The sequence below is a fragment of the Dasypus novemcinctus genome, chromosome 11, assembly GCF_030445035.2.
Source record: "Dasypus novemcinctus isolate mDasNov1 chromosome 11, mDasNov1.1.hap2, whole genome shotgun sequence".
In the NCBI taxonomy this organism is placed as follows: domain Eukaryota; kingdom Metazoa; phylum Chordata; class Mammalia; order Cingulata; family Dasypodidae; genus Dasypus; species Dasypus novemcinctus.
This window is the reverse complement of record NC_080683.1, coordinates 43,917,063-43,939,570: the sequence shown is the minus strand read 5'-3', so window position 1 is coordinate 43,939,570 and position 22,508 is coordinate 43,917,063. Positions and strand designations below refer to the sequence as shown.

General features: G+C 33.8%; 1 protein-coding gene across 50 annotated transcripts in view; it reads right to left on the bottom strand.

Annotated features, from left to right (window-relative positions):
• Positions 1-22,508, bottom strand: part of RIMS1 (regulating synaptic membrane exocytosis 1) — a 538,768-nt gene that overhangs the window by 175,041 nt on the left and 341,219 nt on the right. For 25 of the 50 annotated variants that reach the window (XM_058306992.2, XM_058306985.2, XM_058306986.2 and 22 more), the window contains 9 exons: positions 22,389-22,435; positions 15,244-15,356; positions 10,621-10,751; positions 9,989-10,160; positions 9,710-9,863; positions 8,569-8,640; positions 3,684-3,840; positions 2,846-2,971; positions 1,373-1,435 (listed from right to left, as the gene is read on the bottom strand). In XM_058306992.2, coding sequence (XP_058162975.1) covers positions 1,373-1,435; positions 2,846-2,971; positions 3,684-3,840; positions 8,569-8,640; positions 9,710-9,863; positions 9,989-10,160; positions 10,621-10,751; positions 15,244-15,356; positions 22,389-22,435 — 1,035 coding nt within the window. The remainder of the gene's footprint in view (positions 1-1,372; positions 1,436-2,845; positions 2,972-3,683; positions 3,841-8,568; positions 8,641-9,709; positions 9,864-9,988; positions 10,161-10,620; positions 10,752-15,243; positions 15,357-22,388; positions 22,436-22,508) is intronic. The other 25 variants (XM_058306987.2, XM_058307023.2, XM_058307005.2 and 22 more) reach the window with 3 other exon arrangements.

Sequence of the window (22,508 nt, the reverse complement as noted above, 5' to 3'; positions counted from 1 at the left end):
TTTGGTTGGCTCTGCTTCCACTTCTCAACTTATGGTAGCAGTATCAGAAACAGGATTTGATCTGCCTCAGCTGAGTGTTCAATGATTTTTAAATTGTATAAATATAAATAGGATTATTTACCTAAATCAAGAAAAGTAAACTCAACATACTGATTATACCTAAGGGAAGAAAAGGGAGTCCAGAATTATTAGAGAAGTGATCTTAAAGATTTAACTACATAAGTTTAACTATTTATCAGGAAAAACAACCATAAACCTGGGTAGTTTAGCACTGTAAAGAATTAGAGGTGATTTTTACAATATTTATGATTTTTTATTTTCTTCCCAGCTGGTAAACAGAATACTTCATTCTTTCCTGCAGTACTTAAAGCAAAAAATACAATAGTTATCAATAAGATAATTTTATATCTGTGAAAAGTTAAACAATTCTTACTAACCTAATATGTTTGCATTACTGAGCAGAACCACATGTTCCACATGGACACATGGAATCTTGCAGTTGTCTTTGCACTGCAGGCCTTCCAGTTATAGCTCTTTTCTTCCATTTTCTACTTACTTTTTATGGGATACATTTTTTGAAGGAGTTTTTTTTTTCACTGACTTATTAATACCTTACTAATTATTCCAAATTTCTAATAAATATATATATAGACCATCTTCTATGAGTAAACTATAAGAGGTTTTATTTTGTATATGAAATTCAAGAAGCAGAGAGACCACAAAAAGCATAATATTCTAAGCTTTAGTTTAGAGATAATATTGCATCCCTTGTTTCCTCCTCTTTAAAGAGGTCTATCCATTGTTACATGTCTTTATGAGTATGTTTGTCCTGGAGTGCTTCTGAACTAGAAGTAGCAGGGATTTTAGAAGTTAACATGTCAAACATCCTCACTTGTTTTTTAAGAAGGAAGCTGCAGTTCAGCCACAAAAATACATAGATTTTAATAAAAACAAACAATACAAACATCAGTAGATTCCAAAATGAAATAAAAGTGCTAAAACAGAACAAATTCAAAACCATGAAAACAATTACATTGCCATGCACTGAAGGTCAGACCTCTTGTGACTAGACAGGTGTGTGTGTGTGTGTGTGTGTGTGTGTGTGTGTGTGTGTGTGTCAGGGTACTCAAAGCATATTTAGAATTTTAATTGAAGAAATTAGGCCAGTTCCACAGAGGCTCATCAGTCACTGGAATTTTAAAATGTATTTGGAAACTTTTCCACACCTCCATATATAACAAAACAAATTTTGAATGTGTGGTAAATTTATTTTACCTATTTGTAAGAGTACCTCAAAGGGGAAGATGGAAGAATAGTAGAATGGAGAGAGAGTCATTACACACAGTTATGGTTACCAAATCCCTGTATTTACCTGGTAGTATGTAGGCATTCTGCACTTCGTCCTCGTTTTGCTCTGGGCAGCATAAGAAGCTCACTGCACAGACAGGATGGGTGGTGAGTGAAACAGATATATATTATGAGGCATTAAATGACATGGATTATGCCAATGGTATGCCAATGAAAACATAAAAAGGAAAGAAACCAGATTGTCTGCACTAGCATATTTGCTTGAAAGGTTAAACAAAAATAAACATATTTTAAAAACATAAACACCAAAGTACAAATATGGTCAAAATCCTAGCTGTTGCTCATTTATATTGAATTTCAAAATGATTTTATATAATATCAAAACAAAACAAAATAAACCTTCCCCGAATAAGACAGAGAAAATCTATTTTCCACACTAGACATTTGGATTATTTTAATGACTTTTAAAAGGCCTATAGAGCTGGCCTTTCCAGTACTAATGGGGACTTAAAAGTTTTTATTTCTTTTTAGCAACTTATAGCATAAATTTCTTTGTTTGTATAGTCACTGAAAATGCAATATCATACTATTATGTTTCTTTTTAATTTTGTACTTGATTAGGATTGCTTTATATTAAAATTCTTTTTCTACACCTAAATTAATTTCAATATACTGGGTACGCTAGTCAAGATGTCCAATATATATTTTCTTTCTTCACCTAAAGTCATGGTGGCCCAAATAATTGTTGACAAAATGACTTAAGTCTCCCTAAATTCAACTCAAACCCATCAGTCTGGAATCCTGTTCCTCAGAGCAGCTCCCTGTCCCTGTACCCATGGCATCATTTCCACAGTAGGGTGACAACCAATGAGGTAAGAATCACTACTTGAATTTTCTTCTTCAACTACAGAGCAAAGACCAATAATTCATCACCATTATCAATAAAAGTTTTTCTACTTCAAAAAGCCAGAAAGAAACAGTCAACAAGGTGGATATCATAAAACCTATCATTGGATTCCAAGCTTGTACTCAGGCATGGTGTACAATTATGTGGTTACTCTGAGAAGAAATTCTGTGGACACATGGAACAAGAGAGTAGTGTAGATTTGTAGCTACTGTGTCCATGAAGTATTTGTTCATAAACACAGAAGTACATTTAAACACATACGCAAATAAGAAAAAATCCACCCCAATATTTTGTACTTTATAGACCTTTTATGCAAAAAGAGTTATATTAACACAAAACAATATTACCAACATACTAACAGAAACTACACTAGTAACTGTCTTTCAAAAGACTTGATCAAAAACTATCTTGATAATTACATAAATAGCATCCCCAACACTGTAACTGACATGAGATAAAATACTTGAAAGTTTCTGATGCAAGTTCTCTTCTGTAATTTAAATCAAGTCCATGAAAAACTGTATATTTAAAATGGAGAGACATAAATTTTCATTTTTATGTCAAGTCTGTTACATAGTAAAACAGAGCAAAGAAAAAATATAATGTTGAGATCACAATTTAGACAAATACCTGTCTTGTTCTGATAAATACTGATTATCCACATCTCTGGATCTGTGATCAACTGGACTTCGAGAGGCATCATGGTGTCTGGTCGGAGAACGTGACCTTCTTGTTGGATGAATTTCATCTAAACTCCTAAAATAAATACAGAAATCTATGTGTAAAAGTATACAATCTTTACCAAACAGGCGAACAGACTATCGGGGCAGAATTAACAGCAAATGACCAATAACTGACAAGGCCTGAAAAGAGATGGTGTCATGACCAAGAACCTATTTTATCAGTGAATTAAGGGTACTCATTCTAGGAGTGCTTCACCTGTGCTGCATTTCTCCATACTTCTTTGTGCCTCTATCAAAAAAGGACCACAATTTTCATATGTACAATTAATACTTCAGAAGTATGTTTCTGGGTAAAATGAAATAAAGCAGTACATTACACATACTTTCTTTCTAAGCATTTAAATTACAACAGAGAGATAATCCTAAATCTCTGAAAAATAAGTCTGCCTCTTAACCTTATCCTCTGCCACTCTCCATTGCTTTGATTCATTGTACTACAATTTCTCTTAATAGTGATGAAAACTAGCAAACAGAATGAGGCAGTTATTCATAAAAACTGCTTTTGAGACAAAGTTCTACTTTCTGGGAAACTTCTTGAGATAAAAGAAAAAATGTTCACAGGTTGGGTAATGAATATCAGAATAATCTACCTACAAATGATTCTGAAAAAAAAAATACTTGACAGATGAAATCATTATTTTAATTCAGTTAGTGTCTTGTGTCTATTTACATTGTATTTTTTTTAAAAGTACCATCAGAGACACTGAGCCCACTTCAAAGCCTACCTCTGTAATGGCACATTTGGTAAACGTGAACGCGGCCTTCCCTGATCATCACCGCGATGAGGAGATACTGAACGTGAGCGGTGATGAGTTGTTCTTTGCTGCTCTGGCACAGTTAATGTTGTAGACTTATTTTCTCTAGTACTAGACCTATAACCTACTGGCAAGAGTACACAAAAAATTAGTTAGCATTCTTTAATAATGCAAACACTACATAGAGATATCAAATGATATCTAAAGCCACAATCAACCAATTAAGATTAAAGGCCATGCAATTAATCTTAGCTTTAGCTTCACAAGTATTAAGTATATGTACAGAGTGTAACATATACATGCATAAGAAGAGGTTACAATTTGGGTCAAAGGTACAATGGGGATATTGAATATGAAAATGCTAGTTGATGCCTCATACATTTTGATGAGTTGGGATACAATTTCAAATATAAAGAATGAATGGGATACTATTTAAAATATAAAGAATTTAAAATATAAAGTCATTTTTTAGCAACACAAGTCAAGCACTGGACAGTGAACTAGTTAATATACAACTCAATGCTTAGACATTTAGTGTCTCTTTAAATGTTATTTGAATTTTTCTTCCAAAGGATAGATTATTTTAGTTGGACTGACATGGCCTCACTAAGAAGAATAGTGAAAATGATATACAAATTTTAGTTATCAAAGAAGAGTAGATCTTCACTATTACAAATATTCATTATGAATTTTTCAACCAGTATTAAGTGCAGTTAATACTGCACTTTCCAATGTAAATAGTGTATGAATGACAACAACTGTGACAAAAATGCAGAGAAGATTAACCTAATGAAAGATTCAATCACCAAATCTACATAGGAAACCTGCCACTATACCGTAATTATGATCATTAGTAACATAATTAAATTAATAAAGCTTACATAACTGCAATTGAAACTAAATTTTAAGAGGCACTACTCCCTTGAAGTAAAAAGGCTTATAACACCTCTGATTTGGTTTAGATGAAGCAGTAATCTCCATTAGTTTTGAGGTGTACATTATTTCCTATTATTCTAAGAAAAATAAAAAGTTCTGCGGCCAAAGGATAAAGTAATTAATTATATTTACAACTACATAAAATGTATAATAGCCATGAAAACATTAAATATAACTAGGCAGCTCAAAATCTTGTTCATTCATTTACTTGAAAATGCCCCCATTAATTTTAAAATATCCCATGAAAGTTTATTACTTTTGACTGTATAACCTTATGATTAAGCTTAAAGTATGAGGAAAAGTGTTTAAATATTTCAAGAAGTGGGATCTGACAATATTGGCACTGAAGAAGAATAATTACTTTGTCATTAACATGACCAAAAATAATGACCATAATGGTATAATTTACAATTCTAAATACTTTCCTAAATCTTTGTCTTAAAAATTTTTTGTCCACAAATATAAATTGTAATATCATGTCTAAAAGGAGAGTAACTATTTACATGCAATGAATTTCTTTCATAGCTCATCATAAAAAAGGTGGTTATTTTCAAAAGCTAGTAAATCAGAGGTTTGAATTACTTAAACATGATTTTGTTTTAATTATTTATTTATAAACATTTTGTACCTACTCACTACTTAAACATTTTAAATTACCATTCAGTATCAAATATATAATTATATAAGTAATTCCTAATTATATAATACTCATGGAAGGTCAATATTGAATTGGGAGCATCGTTTCAAGATGAATATTCATTTCAGTGAATATTCAAGGCTTATAAATTCAGATGTCCAGAGTTGACACAATTATTATAAATCAAATTTTAGAAAATATAAACATCTTATGCCAAAACTATATCATCTTCCTGGATTCTTTAGATTTTATAAAAATTTTTGTCTCTTTTATCTGATTATCAAAAAGAAGTTTTAGGGAAACATGGGCTGTCCCAGATCTTTTTCTACATTAACAATTTGGAAAATAATGTTTTTTAAAATTCACTGGCAAAATCTGATTTTTCAAAAAGCATATTATTAAAGGTAATATATACTGTTTTGGTGATTCAGTCATTATATGTTATAATACTCAAAGTTTATGATTTGTTGCTATAATGAATGTCCGCAGATTAATATGAATTCACAGATCTTCTATCGGCTTTTTACAAAAATTTGGTTTTCTTCATATGACGTTTAATTTATTATTGACAACATGTACTCATGAAGTACTCATGGTACTCAGAACCATGGGTGGGGTAACTGCTATTTTATGCTCATCTCAAAGTTCAAGTTGGCCCAGAGTTAAAGACTGGAGAATTTTTTTTTTCCAATTTCTGAATTTGCGGTACATTTCTGAAAAATCGTGGTTGCGAGATGATGTGTCTTACACAAGGGCATTGTGTATATGGTTAATTGTATTCCCTCTAAACAGTTAAACTAGTTAATTTAAATAATAATATGGCTACATTAACTAGAAAGTTAATAAAATATAGCTCTCTAGGTCTTAACTCTTTTCAGAACCTGCTATATGTCCCTAAGCAAGGAAGAGAGTAAATAACTTAAACAAAAGCATAAAAGCGTAGTACTAGAAAAGCCAAGCTATTAGGCATAAATAAGGTTTAGCTATAGGTAATCATTTTGAAGGAAGCTTTTAATTTTCTTCAGGGCATATGCAACCAGGAACTTCAGAGAGTACACTGAATGTATATAGAACTATCATCTGTATTTAAACAAATTTTCTCTCTTATTGAATGCTAGAAAACATAATCAAATTTTAGTCAACCTCTAAAACTCTATGGGACTGCATGGAGTGATTATTCATTAACTTATCCTCTCACTCTAATTTAACTTTTTGTCATTATTTTAAAAGGCCAAATCTTCCTCATTTAAATCATATTATATTTCATTGTGTCTTGCAATATAATATGTGCCACACACATACATTTTTATAAGCTACCATATATCCATTTTGGATCAATGAAGAGTACAACTGAAATGTAAGTAAATTGCATTATTTCCTTTGTTGATTTATAAGAACTTCTAAAACATAAAATATTATACTTACTGGTTATATAATTATAATTATAGTCTATCCTAGGTTCATCTCATTACATTTTAAAATGATAATGAACAACATTTAAAATGAAAAAGGAGCAATGTTACTTGAAATGACAATTCAGACACTACTTCTGGATATGAAAGAATGTACACTTCTATAAACGTCATGAAGGATATAGTACAGTATATTTCTTTATGAAATATATGTATACTTAGAACACAGTGCTCTTTGGTAGTGTCCAAGCACTGATCCCATTTGTAGTGGGTTCCATAACTCTCATCTTGCTATCTCAGAGGCTGTTATCCATATGGTCTCTCAGGGAAAGGAGAAGAAAATTCACCATTTTTTAAAGTATTTATTTAGCCATTCATTCATTCACTTTCCTGCCTCGTCATAAAAAATATGAAATTTGAGATGAATAAAATGTGCGAACCACATTCATTGATCTGTGTTTACATAATATAAATAGTATATTCTATTTAGATGACTTGGTAAGGCGGATTAATAGCCAAGATTATTAGAAAGGTTCAATGACTATCCTGACAGGAATTACCCAATACCTATTTGTATATGCCAGTGGGAGTAATATATAATCAATTTTACTTTCAAATTGTGTAAAAAATATTATGGTAATATTTTTGTGTGAAAAAGTTTCTGTGGGGAATGTGTCTATTTATTATGACACTTTAAAAAATAAACAAAAACAGAAAGCAAAATATGAAATGCTATCCACCATTATCAGCAATTCAAACTCTCACCGATGCTCTGACAGCAGAGTAATATCTAAATAGATGTGCAGAGCAGTAGGTTTACTGTTTCTTAAAGTGATAAATGCTATGTATTCTCTGAATTATAGGAATCAAAACCTGATTTTAGAGATTTCCATAATTTCCTCCTACTTTTAATAAAGTTGTATGCATCTTTCCAAGGTGTAAACTTAGTCACTAATGTGGAATCTGCCCACCAGTTTTATGATATTTATGGCACCGTATTAAGTGCATCCCATCTGAGAAATTACATGAAATAAGGGGACATGTGTCAATATTGTCCAAGGAACTGCCGCTAATGATTCATATGTGCATGTGCCAGGATTGTCTCTAATTTGTTCTTTGACTCTCTTCTTATCTTTTATTAGTAAGTCAAGGAAATAGGACAGACTTAATGGTAGGAAGTATGCATCTACTACTATTTGATTTTCTCTAATTTTCCTGACAAAGGAGTCAGATGGGAGACAAAGTTCGGAAATAAACAACATGACAAAAATGTTACTAACTTATGGAATGACAAAACGATGTTGACTTCAAATGAATATTGAATCTTTCTGAAGCATTTCCTTATTTTAGCATATAATAGACATTATAGGTAAGAATAAGTGGAGATCACAACACAAAAGCATTAGAAGTTATAGCCATGCCACATGCAATTTTAAACCCTGCCATGCATCTTTCTCAGTATATTCCATGGAAAGCTATATTATATTCAAAAAAAGAGGGAGGAAAATCTTAGGAATACAATATAAAACATGAGAATGAAATTTTTACTTAAGAAAATGAACCATATACTTTTAAAATGAAATTTGTATTTTTACTTATACTCAGAGCACTATGAAATAATGGTTTGTTTAGCCTAGCTATCCATGATTTTAACAAAAAAACCTGGCAATTAAATAAGTGGGAATACTTATTAATTGGCACTATTTCATTTTAAATGTTCTTGGTAATTTGGAACACAAGTTACCATGGAATAATTCATACAGATTTCTCTATGCTATAAAATTCCAATTCAGTATCTTGAAGAAGTCTGGAAGTTGACAGTGAAAACAAGACGCACAGTGAAGCAGGGCCATGCTCTTTACCCACGCACCTGGAGGAACTACGCCGATACCATCGTCAACCTCATAATCTGAGATGTCACTATCACTGATTCGCTGAGATCCTGTACAACAGTAAGGCAAACAGATACCTCTGTGTCTTGTTGGGTTATGAAATGTAAAGGACAAAGTCAAAATTGTTTAAAAAGCTAATTATATCACTACTCAATTCTTTTGATCAAGAATAATTCAAAGTAAAGTCTGATCTTATTTTTAAAGAAATAATTATTCTCCAAGGATAATATTTTCTCAGTATTTCTTCCTTATAACCACTAACGACATATAGAAGTAGAGAACTTTATAGAATAAACCTTTGAGTTTTCAGGGATTTCTTTATTTAACATGTTATACTAAAAGCTTATAGCAAAGTATATTTACAGTTTTCCACCCAATTAAGTGTCCTCACCTGCAGTTCTGGGAAGATAAGGCTATATGGAAAGGTTCAAAAAGACTTTATTGGCTAGAGATCTGTGTAGCTCATACTAAATGAAGGGGCTTAAGAGTCCTCTATAAAATATTTATTTAAGCTTCCAAAATTAGCCATTATAATGCATTAAACATTAAGTTTGAGGAAATGACTGATCAGGAGGCACTAACATGAAATATTCAATTACATGAGAAAACCAATTTAGTCCCAGATTACCAAAATGAGGCTTTTAAGTTTCAGTTCAATTAGAAATTCACTCATTATTAAAAAATTATTGGATAAGTACAGAAAAAAAAAGTTTTTCCCAATCACTAGATGAATACGAGTAAGCAGGCTTTCCAATAATTTTTGAAATGTTTATTTTGAATAATACTAAAAATACCTATAAACTACAAAGTTATTATGACTTTACACATAGCAACCCAGTAACAACAGCTATAATTACACTATTAGTCAAGCAATCAGCAACAGAATCAGTCCTGTGAAAATAATTATAATGCATAGTACTTCAACTTTCAGCTCTGGAATTACGCTATCATGCTATGTATAACATGGCAGACTGCAAAAATGTAGGACAAAATGTTGCCAAGTCTCTTAATATTAATGAAAAATTTTCCAATTACTTTTCATGTCTGATAAATTATTTGACAAAACATTTTAAATGCTACTTTCTAACTGGATCATCACAACAAAGACCTTTAACTTACTTTGTAGCTTTTTGCTGGAGCTTTCTCCATGAATATGTCGCCTGGGCATGAAAGGGGATGGCTGAGGCAGAGGTAGTGAAGATTCATCATGTGTCTGGAGTTTATACCAATGTGGTTCATCATCTAAAAGTGCTGTCTCCAATTCTATGAGGATCTGAAATGGAAGTTTTCTAATTAAAATGGCTTTACAAAGCATAATGTTAAAAGCAATCATAATTAAAATACATCACAAAAAAGTTCCTTAAAACGTCTGCCTTGAATCTTTACAAAATACATCACCTCTCCAAGAAATTCACTTTCTTCTTCTTGAACTCTTGGTTGATCCCACACAGTTATTTCTAACATTCTTTCTCTGAAATCTCTACGATGTACATGTGAATAGACAAAAGTTTGATTCCACTTTGGTTCTAGTACTTTCTTTACTGTTTTGGTCCTCCTCTTACTTTTATCACTGAAAAATAAAAATGCCATGTAAATAAAAAAGCAAAAATAAGTATATGCTGCCATCTACTGTTGCTACAAGTAATGCACCATTGGAATTTTTATTATTTTCAATTCATAGTTTATTCTTAAAATTTAAAACTCTAAAACAACTTTCTAGTTTAATACTATTCTAATTTCAACTACAATTTAAGCAGTAATTGTGACTATAGGCATACACATAAAGATGCATTCTAAATGTTGTATGGCAATTAAAGACTGATATACATATATAAATAGGGTAATTCAAATTTTTTAAAAAGGCAGATTATTTACAGAGAAATACAAGGTCCAAGGAATTTTTTTTTCACAATAATGTAATTTATTGCCTCAGAATTATCTCTTATATTTTAAAAATATAACTCAGGGGAAGAAAGTCTACCTTCTCAATTAGTATATAATTTAGCATTTTTTTCTAAAATTTTCACTACCTTCTATCTGGAAGAAAATACATTTTCACATAGGGATTCCTGGGGCGCCCATCTACTCTGGGGGGTAGATCTGTTGCTTGTAGAACATTTACAATTAGCTGGTGTCCCACTTTATCATACCATAGTTTCACCTAAGATGAACACAGAAATTAATTACTATTTACGAAAAAAAACACACCAAAAACATAAGATATTATGATTTCACAAAAATAACAATAAAATTATTTTTAAAGAAATTTTAATTCAATACAATTGAATTATAGATACTATTTCTGAAAATGCCCATTTGAAAGTATAACCATTGAGAATATTTTACTTTTCAAATATTTTAAACATGACTTTAAACTGGCTGGACTACAGTATTAATTTTTACTCTCTTATATTGTATCACATTATGAAAATAAAACCAGTAAGAAAAATTAAGAAAAAAGATTGACTTGCAGCATGGCAGCAAGAGGAGCTCCACTGACCCACTCCCTAGTGAACTGGAGAAAATTATTTAAAAAAAAAAACAAAAACAAAACCACAATGATTAAAGCCTTTGGAAATGGTACGAAGGGCAAACAGCAAGTGCTGGCATATGTATTCAAGAAAATCCATGAATATTCAGTAAGAAAGGCGAGAGTCTGTGATATTTGAACCAAGGCTGCTCTCACCTTCCCCTGCCCAGCTCAGCAAGGCTCGCTTCCACAATGTGGCAGCCAGGAACACAGAGCTCCTTTTCCACAGCTTCCATTCAGGAGGCTTTCTTCCTGGGAGGAATAGGGCTTCAAATTTTCTCACCCAGCCTCAGCTAGCTGCTACTATAGCTAAGTCCAGGGTGAGTATGTCTGATGCCCCTCTCCAATACTGAGGCCCTTACACTTGTCCTAGCTCAAGAGGCAGTGGTTCCATGGCAGGAAAGGAGAGCTGAGAGGACCTCCTGCTGCTGCCTCCACCCCTCCGATGAGCTCTAAATTCCTAGAGTAAGGTTGTCACTTGGAGAGAAGTTTGCCATTGTCCCATTCACCAGCTCCAGTGTTCTGGGTGAGACATTTTGCCTGAAGGAAGAAGTAGGCTTTAAAACAGATAGCTCCTAAAAAAGTCTTCCCAAAGGAACTTACTTCATCTGCTACAGTTCAAGCTTAAATGTACCCTGAAGCACAAGGGAGATTGAGGTGAAAGGTATCTGAGAGGAGATTTGTGGATTTAATGAAGTACAGCCTAGACTATAGTCCTTTAACTTGCAAGAAAGAAGCAGGAAAATAACACAGCTGGGAGAGGCCCTCCTGGGGTCAGATCAAATATCAAACACAGACCTCAGAAACTATTCCTTCAAAACCCACAATTTGTTTGGGTTAGATTGCAGAGCAGTTCATGTCCTAGGATATTGTTGAAAACAATAAAGCAATCAACTGGAAAACAGTGGAGGTTAACAGCTGTGTGTGGTCATGGAAACAGAGGAACAGAGACATACTTCATCCATCCAGGGTGAAGGATGAGGAGCAATATCAGAAATTTAAGACATGGGGTGAGGGAGAGAATAGATGTTACTAAAATAATCCAGCCAGTCTCTAAACAAATAAGCAAATTACAAATACCTGAGAGGGGAGTGGGAGGCAGATATTTCAAAAGTACATATCTAAAATGCCTGGTCTCAACAAAAACATTTAAGGTATACAAACACAAAAATAGGAAAGTAAAACCTATACACCAGAATAAAAAAAAGGAGACAACAGAAACTGCCTGTGAGAGTGACCAGATTTCAGATTTAAAAGGAAAGACTTCAAAGTAGCTATTATAAATTTGTTGTAGAACTAAAGGAAAGCATGGTTAAAGACTCAGAGGAAGGTATGATGGCAATGTCTCATTCAATAGTAAAATAACTATAAAAATATAAAAATTATAAAAAAGAATCGAATGAAATACAATAAAAATTCACCAGAAAGGCTCACGGTAGATTTGAATTGGTAAAGGAATTAGTGAACTTGAAGATAGACTGGTAGAGATTATACAAAGAGAAGAACAGACAGAGAAAAGAAGAAACAAGAAGAGAGCCTCAGAGAAAAGTGGGGCATTATTAAGCACACTAATATAAGTGTAACAGGAGTAAAAGAAAGAGAAGAGAAAGGAGCAGAAAAATTATCCAAAGAAGCAATGGCTGAAAACTTCCCAAATTTAATGAAAAACAATACACAGGAAACTTAACAAACTCCAAGTAGAAATCCCAGTAAGATTAAGAGCTAACTTCTCAGCAGAAACACAGAAGACCAAGAGGCAGTGGATAACATATCCAAAATGCTCAACGAAAATAACTGTTAACAAGAATCCTATATCCAACAATGTTGTCTTTCAAAAATGAAGGCAAAATAAAGTCTTGTTCAAATAAAAATTGAGGGAATTTGTTGCTAGTGGGCACATCTTGTAAAAAATATTGAAGGAAGTTCTTCAGGTTGAAGTTCTCCTGACATTAATTCAAAACCACAGGAAAAAAACAAAGGGTATGTGGTAAAGACAATTTTGTAATTACAAAAGAGTTAAATGTATATTTTTCCTTCTTCTCTAAATTGATTTGAAAAGAAATTGTAATAAATAGTATGTATAAAGTTATAAAATACACTGTTAGGACTATAATACACAGAAATGTAAGAGAAGAAGGGGATATCCTAAATTATTAGCCTTCAAATGCTAAATACAAATTCAAACTGTCCTGTTGATTATAGTGGCACTAAATGCATTTAGAGTGTCCATATGTAGTTAAAATAAATCAGAGTTTCGATATTAAGAACAAGATACACAACTATTTAATGATGTCAGCAAATGCATTTACTGTGGACCTACTTCACACCAGCACTGCTAGATATTTCTCACTTTTTTTCATTTAAGTTCTATAATTAATCTATTCATGGTATTCATCTTTATGACATGAAGGGGAAAAGGACATAAATAATACCTACAAACTAAATGAAGATCAAATGACATTCCTACTAAGGTTTCCTAATAGTTTGAATGAAGAAAATGGAGAAAAGCACACTGAAATACTATTTCAGATCTCCTAAGAACTCTAAGAGTTAGTATAGTATTTCTGGCTGGCAGTTACACTCTCACATTAAAATAAAATGTTAATTTTTTTATAGAAAATGTAAATATAAATCAATTTATAAAGATGAAAACAGATTATAAAGATGAAAACAGGTTATGTAGGTCTGAGGAAGGAATGCTAAGAGGTGTGTAGTATCTTTATTTTTTGAGTAATAAAATTGTTCTAAAATTTTGAGATGAAGAATGTGCAACATTGTGAATATACTAAAAGTCACTGATTATATGCTTTGGATAGAATAGCCAAAAAAGCAGCTAGCCCAGTGGGGGAAGCACAAAGAGAATGAGAGGTGAAGAATTTTCTTGTTTGTCTGTTTTTTGTTTGTTATTATTATTGAAATATGAAAATGCTCTAATAGTGATTGAAGTACTGAATGAACAACTGTGATTATATCAAATACTACTGATTGTACACTTTGGATGAACTGTATGCTTTATTAACATCAATAAAATGGATTTGTTTAAAAAATGTTAATTTTTAAAAATTTAGTAGTTTTGGCTTTATGGTTAAATAAGAAATATAAACATAAATATATTGTTTATTGGGTTGTAGGTTTGAACATATTTAGAAGTCATTTTATATAAATCAACTAACATGTAACATAACGACTGGTCTATGTAAGGGACGATAAAGGAACCAAACCTAGATCTCTACGAATTCATCTCTCTGGTTTCCAGTAAATAGCAGAGATGTGTTTTTCATATGATGCAAATGTATTTTCATCCCCTTTTTAAATATAAAGAGACATTCACACAAACATGCTAAAAAAAGATGGGAGGACAGATAAACACAAGAAAATATATAAAATCTTCAATATACTACAAACAGAAATTTAAAAAAGAAAACTTTCAAAAATAGCAGCATACTTAGTTATCTTCTTTTTCTAATAAAACCAAATGAATAGTATCATAGACAAACTAAAAGTCCACATATTACCAAAGAACAAGAGAGCAACTAGTCTTAGAACAATTTGAAGCAAGATTTTCTCTTCATTATTGATGAAAAAAAGTCCCATATTCTATCATAATCTAAATACAGATAAGACTTTTTACTTACAGTAACCAAGCTTCTTTACAGTTTTCCCTAGATTATAAATAAGGAAATAATTGCAAAAACTGGCTTTTTCAGAGCAATGTTGGTCGCAATGAAGAGTTTTAAGAAATGTCTTAAGAGGTTAACAGGAATATTTTAAATTCAAGTTTCTCAGGATCCAGGCTCATAAGGTTGTCGAATAAATGGAACATGACTTTCTAAGAATATTATATCTAATCTGGGAATTTTTATATAGCAAACAAAAAATAGAGTAGATATTTTATTTGTTTATCATTTATCATTTAATGTTTGTGTTCATCTGGCATGCTGTAGGTATTCAATAAATATTTTGAATATATGAATAAAAATGCATGAAATATTGATGAAGAAGATTCGCTAATCAAACGATTATGGATTTATCACAGGCTTCATGGAAAGTCAGACAATTTTAAAGACGGACTAAAAACAGGAGCAAAGGTTAATGGTCTTCAACATATGCAAAAAATACATACAGAAAGTTGCCCTGGCAAGACTTGTGGGGCATCTTTTAGAGCTCCAGGACTCGTTGGAGAAATAACAGAAATAGAAGGCCTTTCCATCTTCTGAGATTCAAAGGAACTTGAACCTAAAATGAGAAAAAATTCTTAAAAAGTATAATATTTGTAAATGTGGGTAATGAATCTTTTATAAAAAGTTGACTGCATCCGTTATTTGTATAAAGCCATAATTCAATATCATTGATAAGAGTAGAACTTGCTTTAATTCTAGCAACTTACCATTTTATCTTCTTTGGTAAATTGCCTATTTTAAGGGTATTTAAAATGATATAATAAAATATTGTATTTTAGTTTTGTTAATATTTATTTTTCTACTTTTCTGGAGAGAATTATACAGTTTAGGCTTTTGCTTAGCCTCACATATAAGTAAAGGCTTTATACTTCAGTGATAAGGAAGAGGGTACCTGTTATGTTAATCTTCTTGGCTAAAAGACAATCTGCTGTGAAATGTCTTCCTGAGAAATTACAATGAATCCATATATAATTTAACAGTCAATTTAAGCCTAGATCCATAATTTTTAAAAAATCAAATTTATCAGATACCTCAAGTTTTGATCTCACAAATGAATCCCTTGAACTTCTAAATATGCATTATTATAAAATGTTGAATGCATCTGTTGTTTGTATTAAACCATAATTCAATACCATTGACTTGTTTCACCTTCGTTTAGAGAAAGCTGACTCTTCCCTCAGCCACGTGGTGAAGCTCCCCTCTTCTCAGATAACTGATAAAGTGTGAGTTGCCACAATCAGCAGTACTGCATTGTATATAGAATACTAATATCTCTATTCATAGCTATTCAACTCAAGTTATTAAAAATTCAGCAAAGCTTACTTGAGAAATACTATTTATGGACCATTGTCTGAGGATATGCCCTATACACAGTTTTTCTGTACTCTAAATTAAGGCTTAAATTAAGCAACATTGTAGCTGGGTCGAAATCAAGCAGGCAAGAACAAGATGGCATGCACTTTATATGCTAATCCCATTTCCTTGTTTATCCACCCATATATTTTATTCCTCCTTATAATCAATATCATTTGTTTACCTCTTAAATCACTTTGTATATTTTTATAAAATGGGTAAAATATTTTGGGGATAAAGGTCAAACACTAATTAATGAAGCTAATGCCAATCCACTGCAAAGTAAATTTCTTTGGGTCTCTTCTAATATTCTCATTGAAAACATCAATACTTGACTATACTTTATTGGATACATTATCATCTTCTCCCATTCAGTGACTTTAATGCCAATGTAGATAATTCTTCCAACCCTGTAACCTCAGTCTCTTGACCCTTTTATCTCAAATGAACTTCATCTAGAAGCCACTACACCCACTTACCTGCATGATAATATCCAACTCTCTGCTTAATTACAATTATTTGCTAATATACCTAACTCCATCACTAGACTGCTCATCAGAATGAGCTGATGACAAATAAAATTGAATATTCCAGCATTACAATAAAGTTTTATATGCAGAAAGCAGAACTATTTCTGGGTCTATTACTTGAACTCTGTCAAGGTCCTGGCTGTTATGATGCTGTGGGGACCCAGGCTTCCCCCCACCAGGTCCTCAGTATGTAGTCATCTGTGTGACCTAGACATAACTTAAAGGTTAACAGCCCTCCCCAGAGGGGGGAGAGTGCATACATGTTTATGGTAAACTATAATTTTCCCAATGCAGTAAACGTCCTTGGTAAAAATTCTTCCTACAGGTGTAGTGAAAACATCACCACACCACACGGGTATGTTTCACATGACCCTAGCAGGAACTCTGTTCTCATACCCCATGGGATGTCCTTGTTCTGAAACCCCTTCTATACCACCCCATGTTCTCATCTCTGCAGAGCACGATCTTCATTTATTCTTTGACTTGCCGCCATCAAAGAGTCTCTCCTGTTCCTAAGTCCCAGTAAAGCTTATGACTGATTCTCTGCCCGGTGTGTTCTTTGGTCTTGCAGCCTCATGTTGGCTGGCCTTGCTCAGGCCCTTTGGGAGTTGGGTTGTAACAATTAGCAAGCCACAACCAGGAGACCGAACCATTAGCAGTAGCAGGCCTGAGCTCAGGAAAAGGAGAATCTGCAGGGGAAATCCTGGGTTAGCCTATAATGTGGGGAGACGCTGCTACCCTACAGGATAAACGGGGACTGCTGAGAGAACATGCCCCAAAATCGCTGGCAGGTACGCACTTAAATAAGGAAAAGGGAGACGGCCAGGTAGTGGCAGCTAGAGTATGGCTCCTGTTAGGAGACTTGTGGGGGGCTAACCAAGGCAGAATGAGCGGCAAAGGCCTCTGTGTGCTGCTTAGAAGGAAGTTAAAGTTAGAAAGGAATAAATTCTAGCAAGGCAGAGATAAAGGATTCCTTAACTGATGGCCTGTGCCAAGTTAATGCAAACCTGCATAAACTGTAAGAGTTTAATGGGATGCTATTTTGACAATGTTTTAAGTTATAGTCACATTTTTTTTCACATTTTATTTTGATCAGAATTTTTATCAAGTTGTTAAAATGAACTTTCAGTTTTCAAGAGCTCACTGCTGAACTTCAAGTCTAGGTGTACTCCTGAAGTATAATCCAGAATATGTAAGTGTTAAATGTGTGTCTGTCTAAACTGCTAAATTACTGCTTAACTGCATTTATACTGCTGAAGTATCCCTAACTGGTTGCTGGATACCAATAAAATGTTTCCAAGAACAAGCTTGCATATTACAGGCACTACTGATTCCAGAAGAGATCTTAAAAGCGCTAAAACTCAGAGAAGTGAAATGATGGTGAGCCTGGGTACAGCCATGACAAAGGAGTGAGAATTATGAGTCAAATTAGTGAGCTTTATGTCTCTGTTGGTGTGTCTTAACTCTTTTTGTGTTTGTTATTTTGGTGTGTATTTTCATACCTCTGGATGGTAATATTAACAAATGAAAACTCTTTAAAGAACTCTATTCAAATTGCTAAAAATTAAATGGGTGCTTATATAGGTAAATGAGTACTCCTGAAGCACAAGCTGGAGAAGCCAAACAGGACAAAAAGTCACATAAAATATGAATAAAGAACTTACTCAAAAGAAAGAGACTAAAAAGTTTATCCTGAATTCTCCCAAAATCTTTCTATAGCCCATCCTACACCAAGAGTCTTTTCCTAACCTTGGCTGAATTTCAGAAAAACTGGTTTAGGAAACTAAGGGGGTGGGCTGGGTATGGAAAGATAGGGGAGACGAGAGTTTAGCCTAGAATTCTGTCTACCATGCCTGGAAATTAAAAAGTAGGGACAGAGGGGAAATTACAGAATAAACCTTGTTTTATATCGTCTGTTCTGTAATTCCCCAACTAAATTTTCACATCTTTTGAGATGACAGTAATAATCCAATGATCAAATTTCAGTAAGAAAAGATAAAAGTCCCTAAAAGCTATGGAAAGATTTTTCAAAATTATGATTAAACAAATTAAACAATTATAATATATTCCAGAACTTGGCAATCAGTATGCTCTTAAGGTTATTCAAAATTTTAGAATCTTATTAAAGAAAAAAGAACATTTCTTGAATAAACTACAATGGTTTCAATTTTATTTAGCTTGGATGTAATCTTTCAAGGTTTACAGGATATTAACAAAATAAACTAATACTATATGTTTTAAATCTTTAAGATGATGAAAATTGTCTTTGGCTAATGAAATTATTACAAACCTCTTTTTAAAAAATGTTTTTGCCTAAATTGAAATGAATTTCTTTTTTTCTTTACAGAAGAGAAGGGATATGAAACTTAAATGGATAGAGAAAGAAGTAAAAGGTTTGTAGAAGTGAATTCATAGTCAATGCTGACTAAAGTTTGATAAGTGTGTTTAAGGTAATGTATTTTGTCCTATGATAAGATGGCTGGGTTTCATAAAATCAGGGTAGAAATGGGTAAGACAAGGCTTGAACGAATACTGAAAGTTGTAGAAGGTAGCATTCAGTAAGGAAATGTATTTTCTAAAGGTGAAATTTGTCTTGAGATGAAGTGACTATAGTCAATGTGTTTATGAATAGTTACAGGAAGTTTTCAAAAGCATTTTCCAAATTGAAATATATGAATGGCTAATTTCAGGGAGCCATTATTAAACAGAAACTTGAATTGATATTGATAACAAAAAGTAACTTCATAACAGGGAAACCTGTCAGAGACCACGTCAATCTGCATATTGAAGTTGTGGTAGGGGAAGATAACCTCGATTCCACTGGGAATCTTTGATTTTCATAAAACAATGAAGAAAGTAGTTTCTCCTATAATGCTAAAGTAAAATACCTGTGAATTAACATCATCATGTAAAAGCACAGAAGTAAAAAGTAAAATACGAAAAACAGTTAGGTTCATTTAATATGTTATACTCTACATAGGCAGTATTTAGAAAGTGTATAAAAATTAAGAGATAGACTACAGTATTGTCAAACTCTCTTGTGCATTCAAACCAGGCCTCCAGTACCCTGCATGGTTCTCTCTCAATTTGAGTTATTGGTGAGATTGGTCACTCTGATCTCTAAAATAATAAAAGGATCTACCACATCTCTGGTTATGCTCCTGGAGTGAATGGAGAGTATGCTGCAATTTCTGACTCCTGCAGCAGCCGGTGATGGCTTAATATAGCCAAATTTACAAAGGACATTGTCTCCAGACTGGCTCTGTTTCATAGTGCCAAAGGACACCAGGCACCAGGCTAGTGAAACATCGGAGCTTCCTTCCAAAAGTCAATGACGCTGAAGAGTGCTGGCTGAGTGAAGGATATACCAAGTGGAGCAATAATTACCAGAGAAATGTGAGTAGAACCTAAACAGACACAACTAGCATGATGGCCTGCTCCCATGGAGAGACAACAAGGATGGTACCGCACACCTGGAGCTTAGATCTATTAACTGCAGTTCAAAGAGGAACTTGTGCTTTGATTAGTGACTTGATTACTATTAAGTACTGTATGTATATACCGACAAATATAGTATCTTTTCTAGATGATATACAGAAGATATTGAACTTGTTAAAAATCTATTAACAATTCATTTTCTAAGTAATTAATGAACATGCCTGTAAGATAAAAGAATGGCTCTCTTAAGTATTGTCTTTATTTTGCTTGCCACATGCGCTAATCATGTTGCTGCCTGTACTGTCTTTGTGAGTTTATGTCTAGGGCAGTGCCTCTCCTCTTACCTCTCTAGGCTAACCACTGCTGTGGGAACTGGGGATGGTAGTTTCCTAGACTGCATTCCAAACTTACAAGGTCAAGCCCATCAGCTTTGGGAGGATGTAGCCTCTGGCGGCACCTGGACTTTCTCATTCCCATGGTCCAGTATGTCACAGCTGGCCCCCTTTTTGGGGCTGAGTACCACCATTTTCTTTATCCTTTTAGCAGGACCCTGTATCTTCAAAATTCTAACTACATTTATTTCTTCCAGAATTAACCCCTTCCAGAACAAGGTTATCAGTCATGTGGGGATATCATCCAGTTCCAACCACAATGCTGGACCCACCTTCCCTTAACCTCAACAGAGCAGACAGACTTTTACCTCTGGTCAGGCAGGTTCTACTGCCCCAACCAGCAGGAAGCAGCTGCAGAAGAACGACCACTACACTTCAGCAACCCCTTTAGAATAAGGCTGTGAACTCTCTAAAGGTGGAGTTGAGGCAGGTTAGTATAGGAAACAGGAAAGGCGGCTGGTCAGCCTAAAGCCCACCAAAAACCCTGGTCACAAGGTCCAGTTTCAAAGTCCTGGACTACTCTGTTACCCACTAAAAAGTTGGGAACAAGACCTTGTCATACAAGACTGAGATTCAGTTGCTGTCTTTCAGTGAGACTCATATTATATTTTTTCACTTATAAGGAACAGGTGAATAAGCCCAGACCATTACTAGGATATGCTGTATATAATGGCTTGGGATGGTTAATGGCAGAGTCTGTCACCCTAGATCGCATCACCTCTGTGTGCATCGAACAACAAGAGGGAATCCGTGGTGTGGGGTGGCTACCCCCTGAGTTGTGTGATTTTACTATCAAGGCTAGAGTAAAGCATGCTCCCTGGTTGTTATACCCATTGGCTGTTTTTGTGACAAGTAGTGTTACAACTGTCACTGAAAAACACATACAGGCTTTAGCCAATCACACTGCTCAAGCCTGTAATGACTCCAAAGTAGCAATTTCCTTATTAAACAAAGAAACTACCCAACTACCAAAGGTAGTTTTACAAAATAGGATGGCTTTAGATATTCTTACTGCAGCACCTGTGCCGTCCTTGTCCTTAAATGTTCAATGTTGTGTATATATTACTCCTATTATTCTGTTGTCTTTCATACTGTTGCTGTGGAATGTGGATTCAATGCTTGTCCTCAGGTCAATGTAGGCTGCTATGTGGGGGTGGAAAGTGGGGACCTAGAGTACCCACTCCAAGCACATAGCTGCCTGCATGACCATGACATAAATTAAAGGTTAATAACTCTCCCTAGAGGGGAGAGAATGCATAGATGGTATTACAAACTATAATCTTCCCAATGTAGTAACTGTCCTTGGTAAACATCCTTCCTATGAGTACAGTGAAAACATCACCACATTCCATGTGTATGCTACACATGACCCTAGCAGGAACTCTGTCCTCATACTATGGAATGTCCTTGTTCTAAAACCCCTACTATATCACCCCTCATTTTCTCATCTCTTTGTGGAGCACTATCTTCATTCATTCTTTGACCAGCTGCCATCAAAGATTCCCTTTGGTCCATTAGTTCCAATAAAGCTTATGTCTGATTCTCTGCTCTGTGTGATCTTTGGTCTCATGGCCTCACCAATTTGTGCCTTTCAGGAGTTGGATTGTAACAGATGCATAAGGATATTGCTAGTAAAATTTTTGTACAGCCACCCAAACAAACAAAAACAAGGGTTAAAAATGAAAAATGTTAGAGTAAAGTAGAACTTCTCTGGACTTCCTGATTACTATTGTCACCAACTTCTGACATCAGTGAACGTATTCTTAGTATAGTAATACAAGTTCATTTATGTTAAATAACTAAGAAAATGGAAAATCTTTACTGTTCAATTTAGTTCAATATATTTTCTAATAACAAAAGCAATCTTATACTCACTGGACTCCAGTGGAGGATGGGAACTCTCAGGAATCCGTGGAATGTCACTAAAAGAAACAGGGAATGGTGAAAATCCCATTAGCTAAACTATCCTGTCTGAGGCAATCACAGCCACATTTT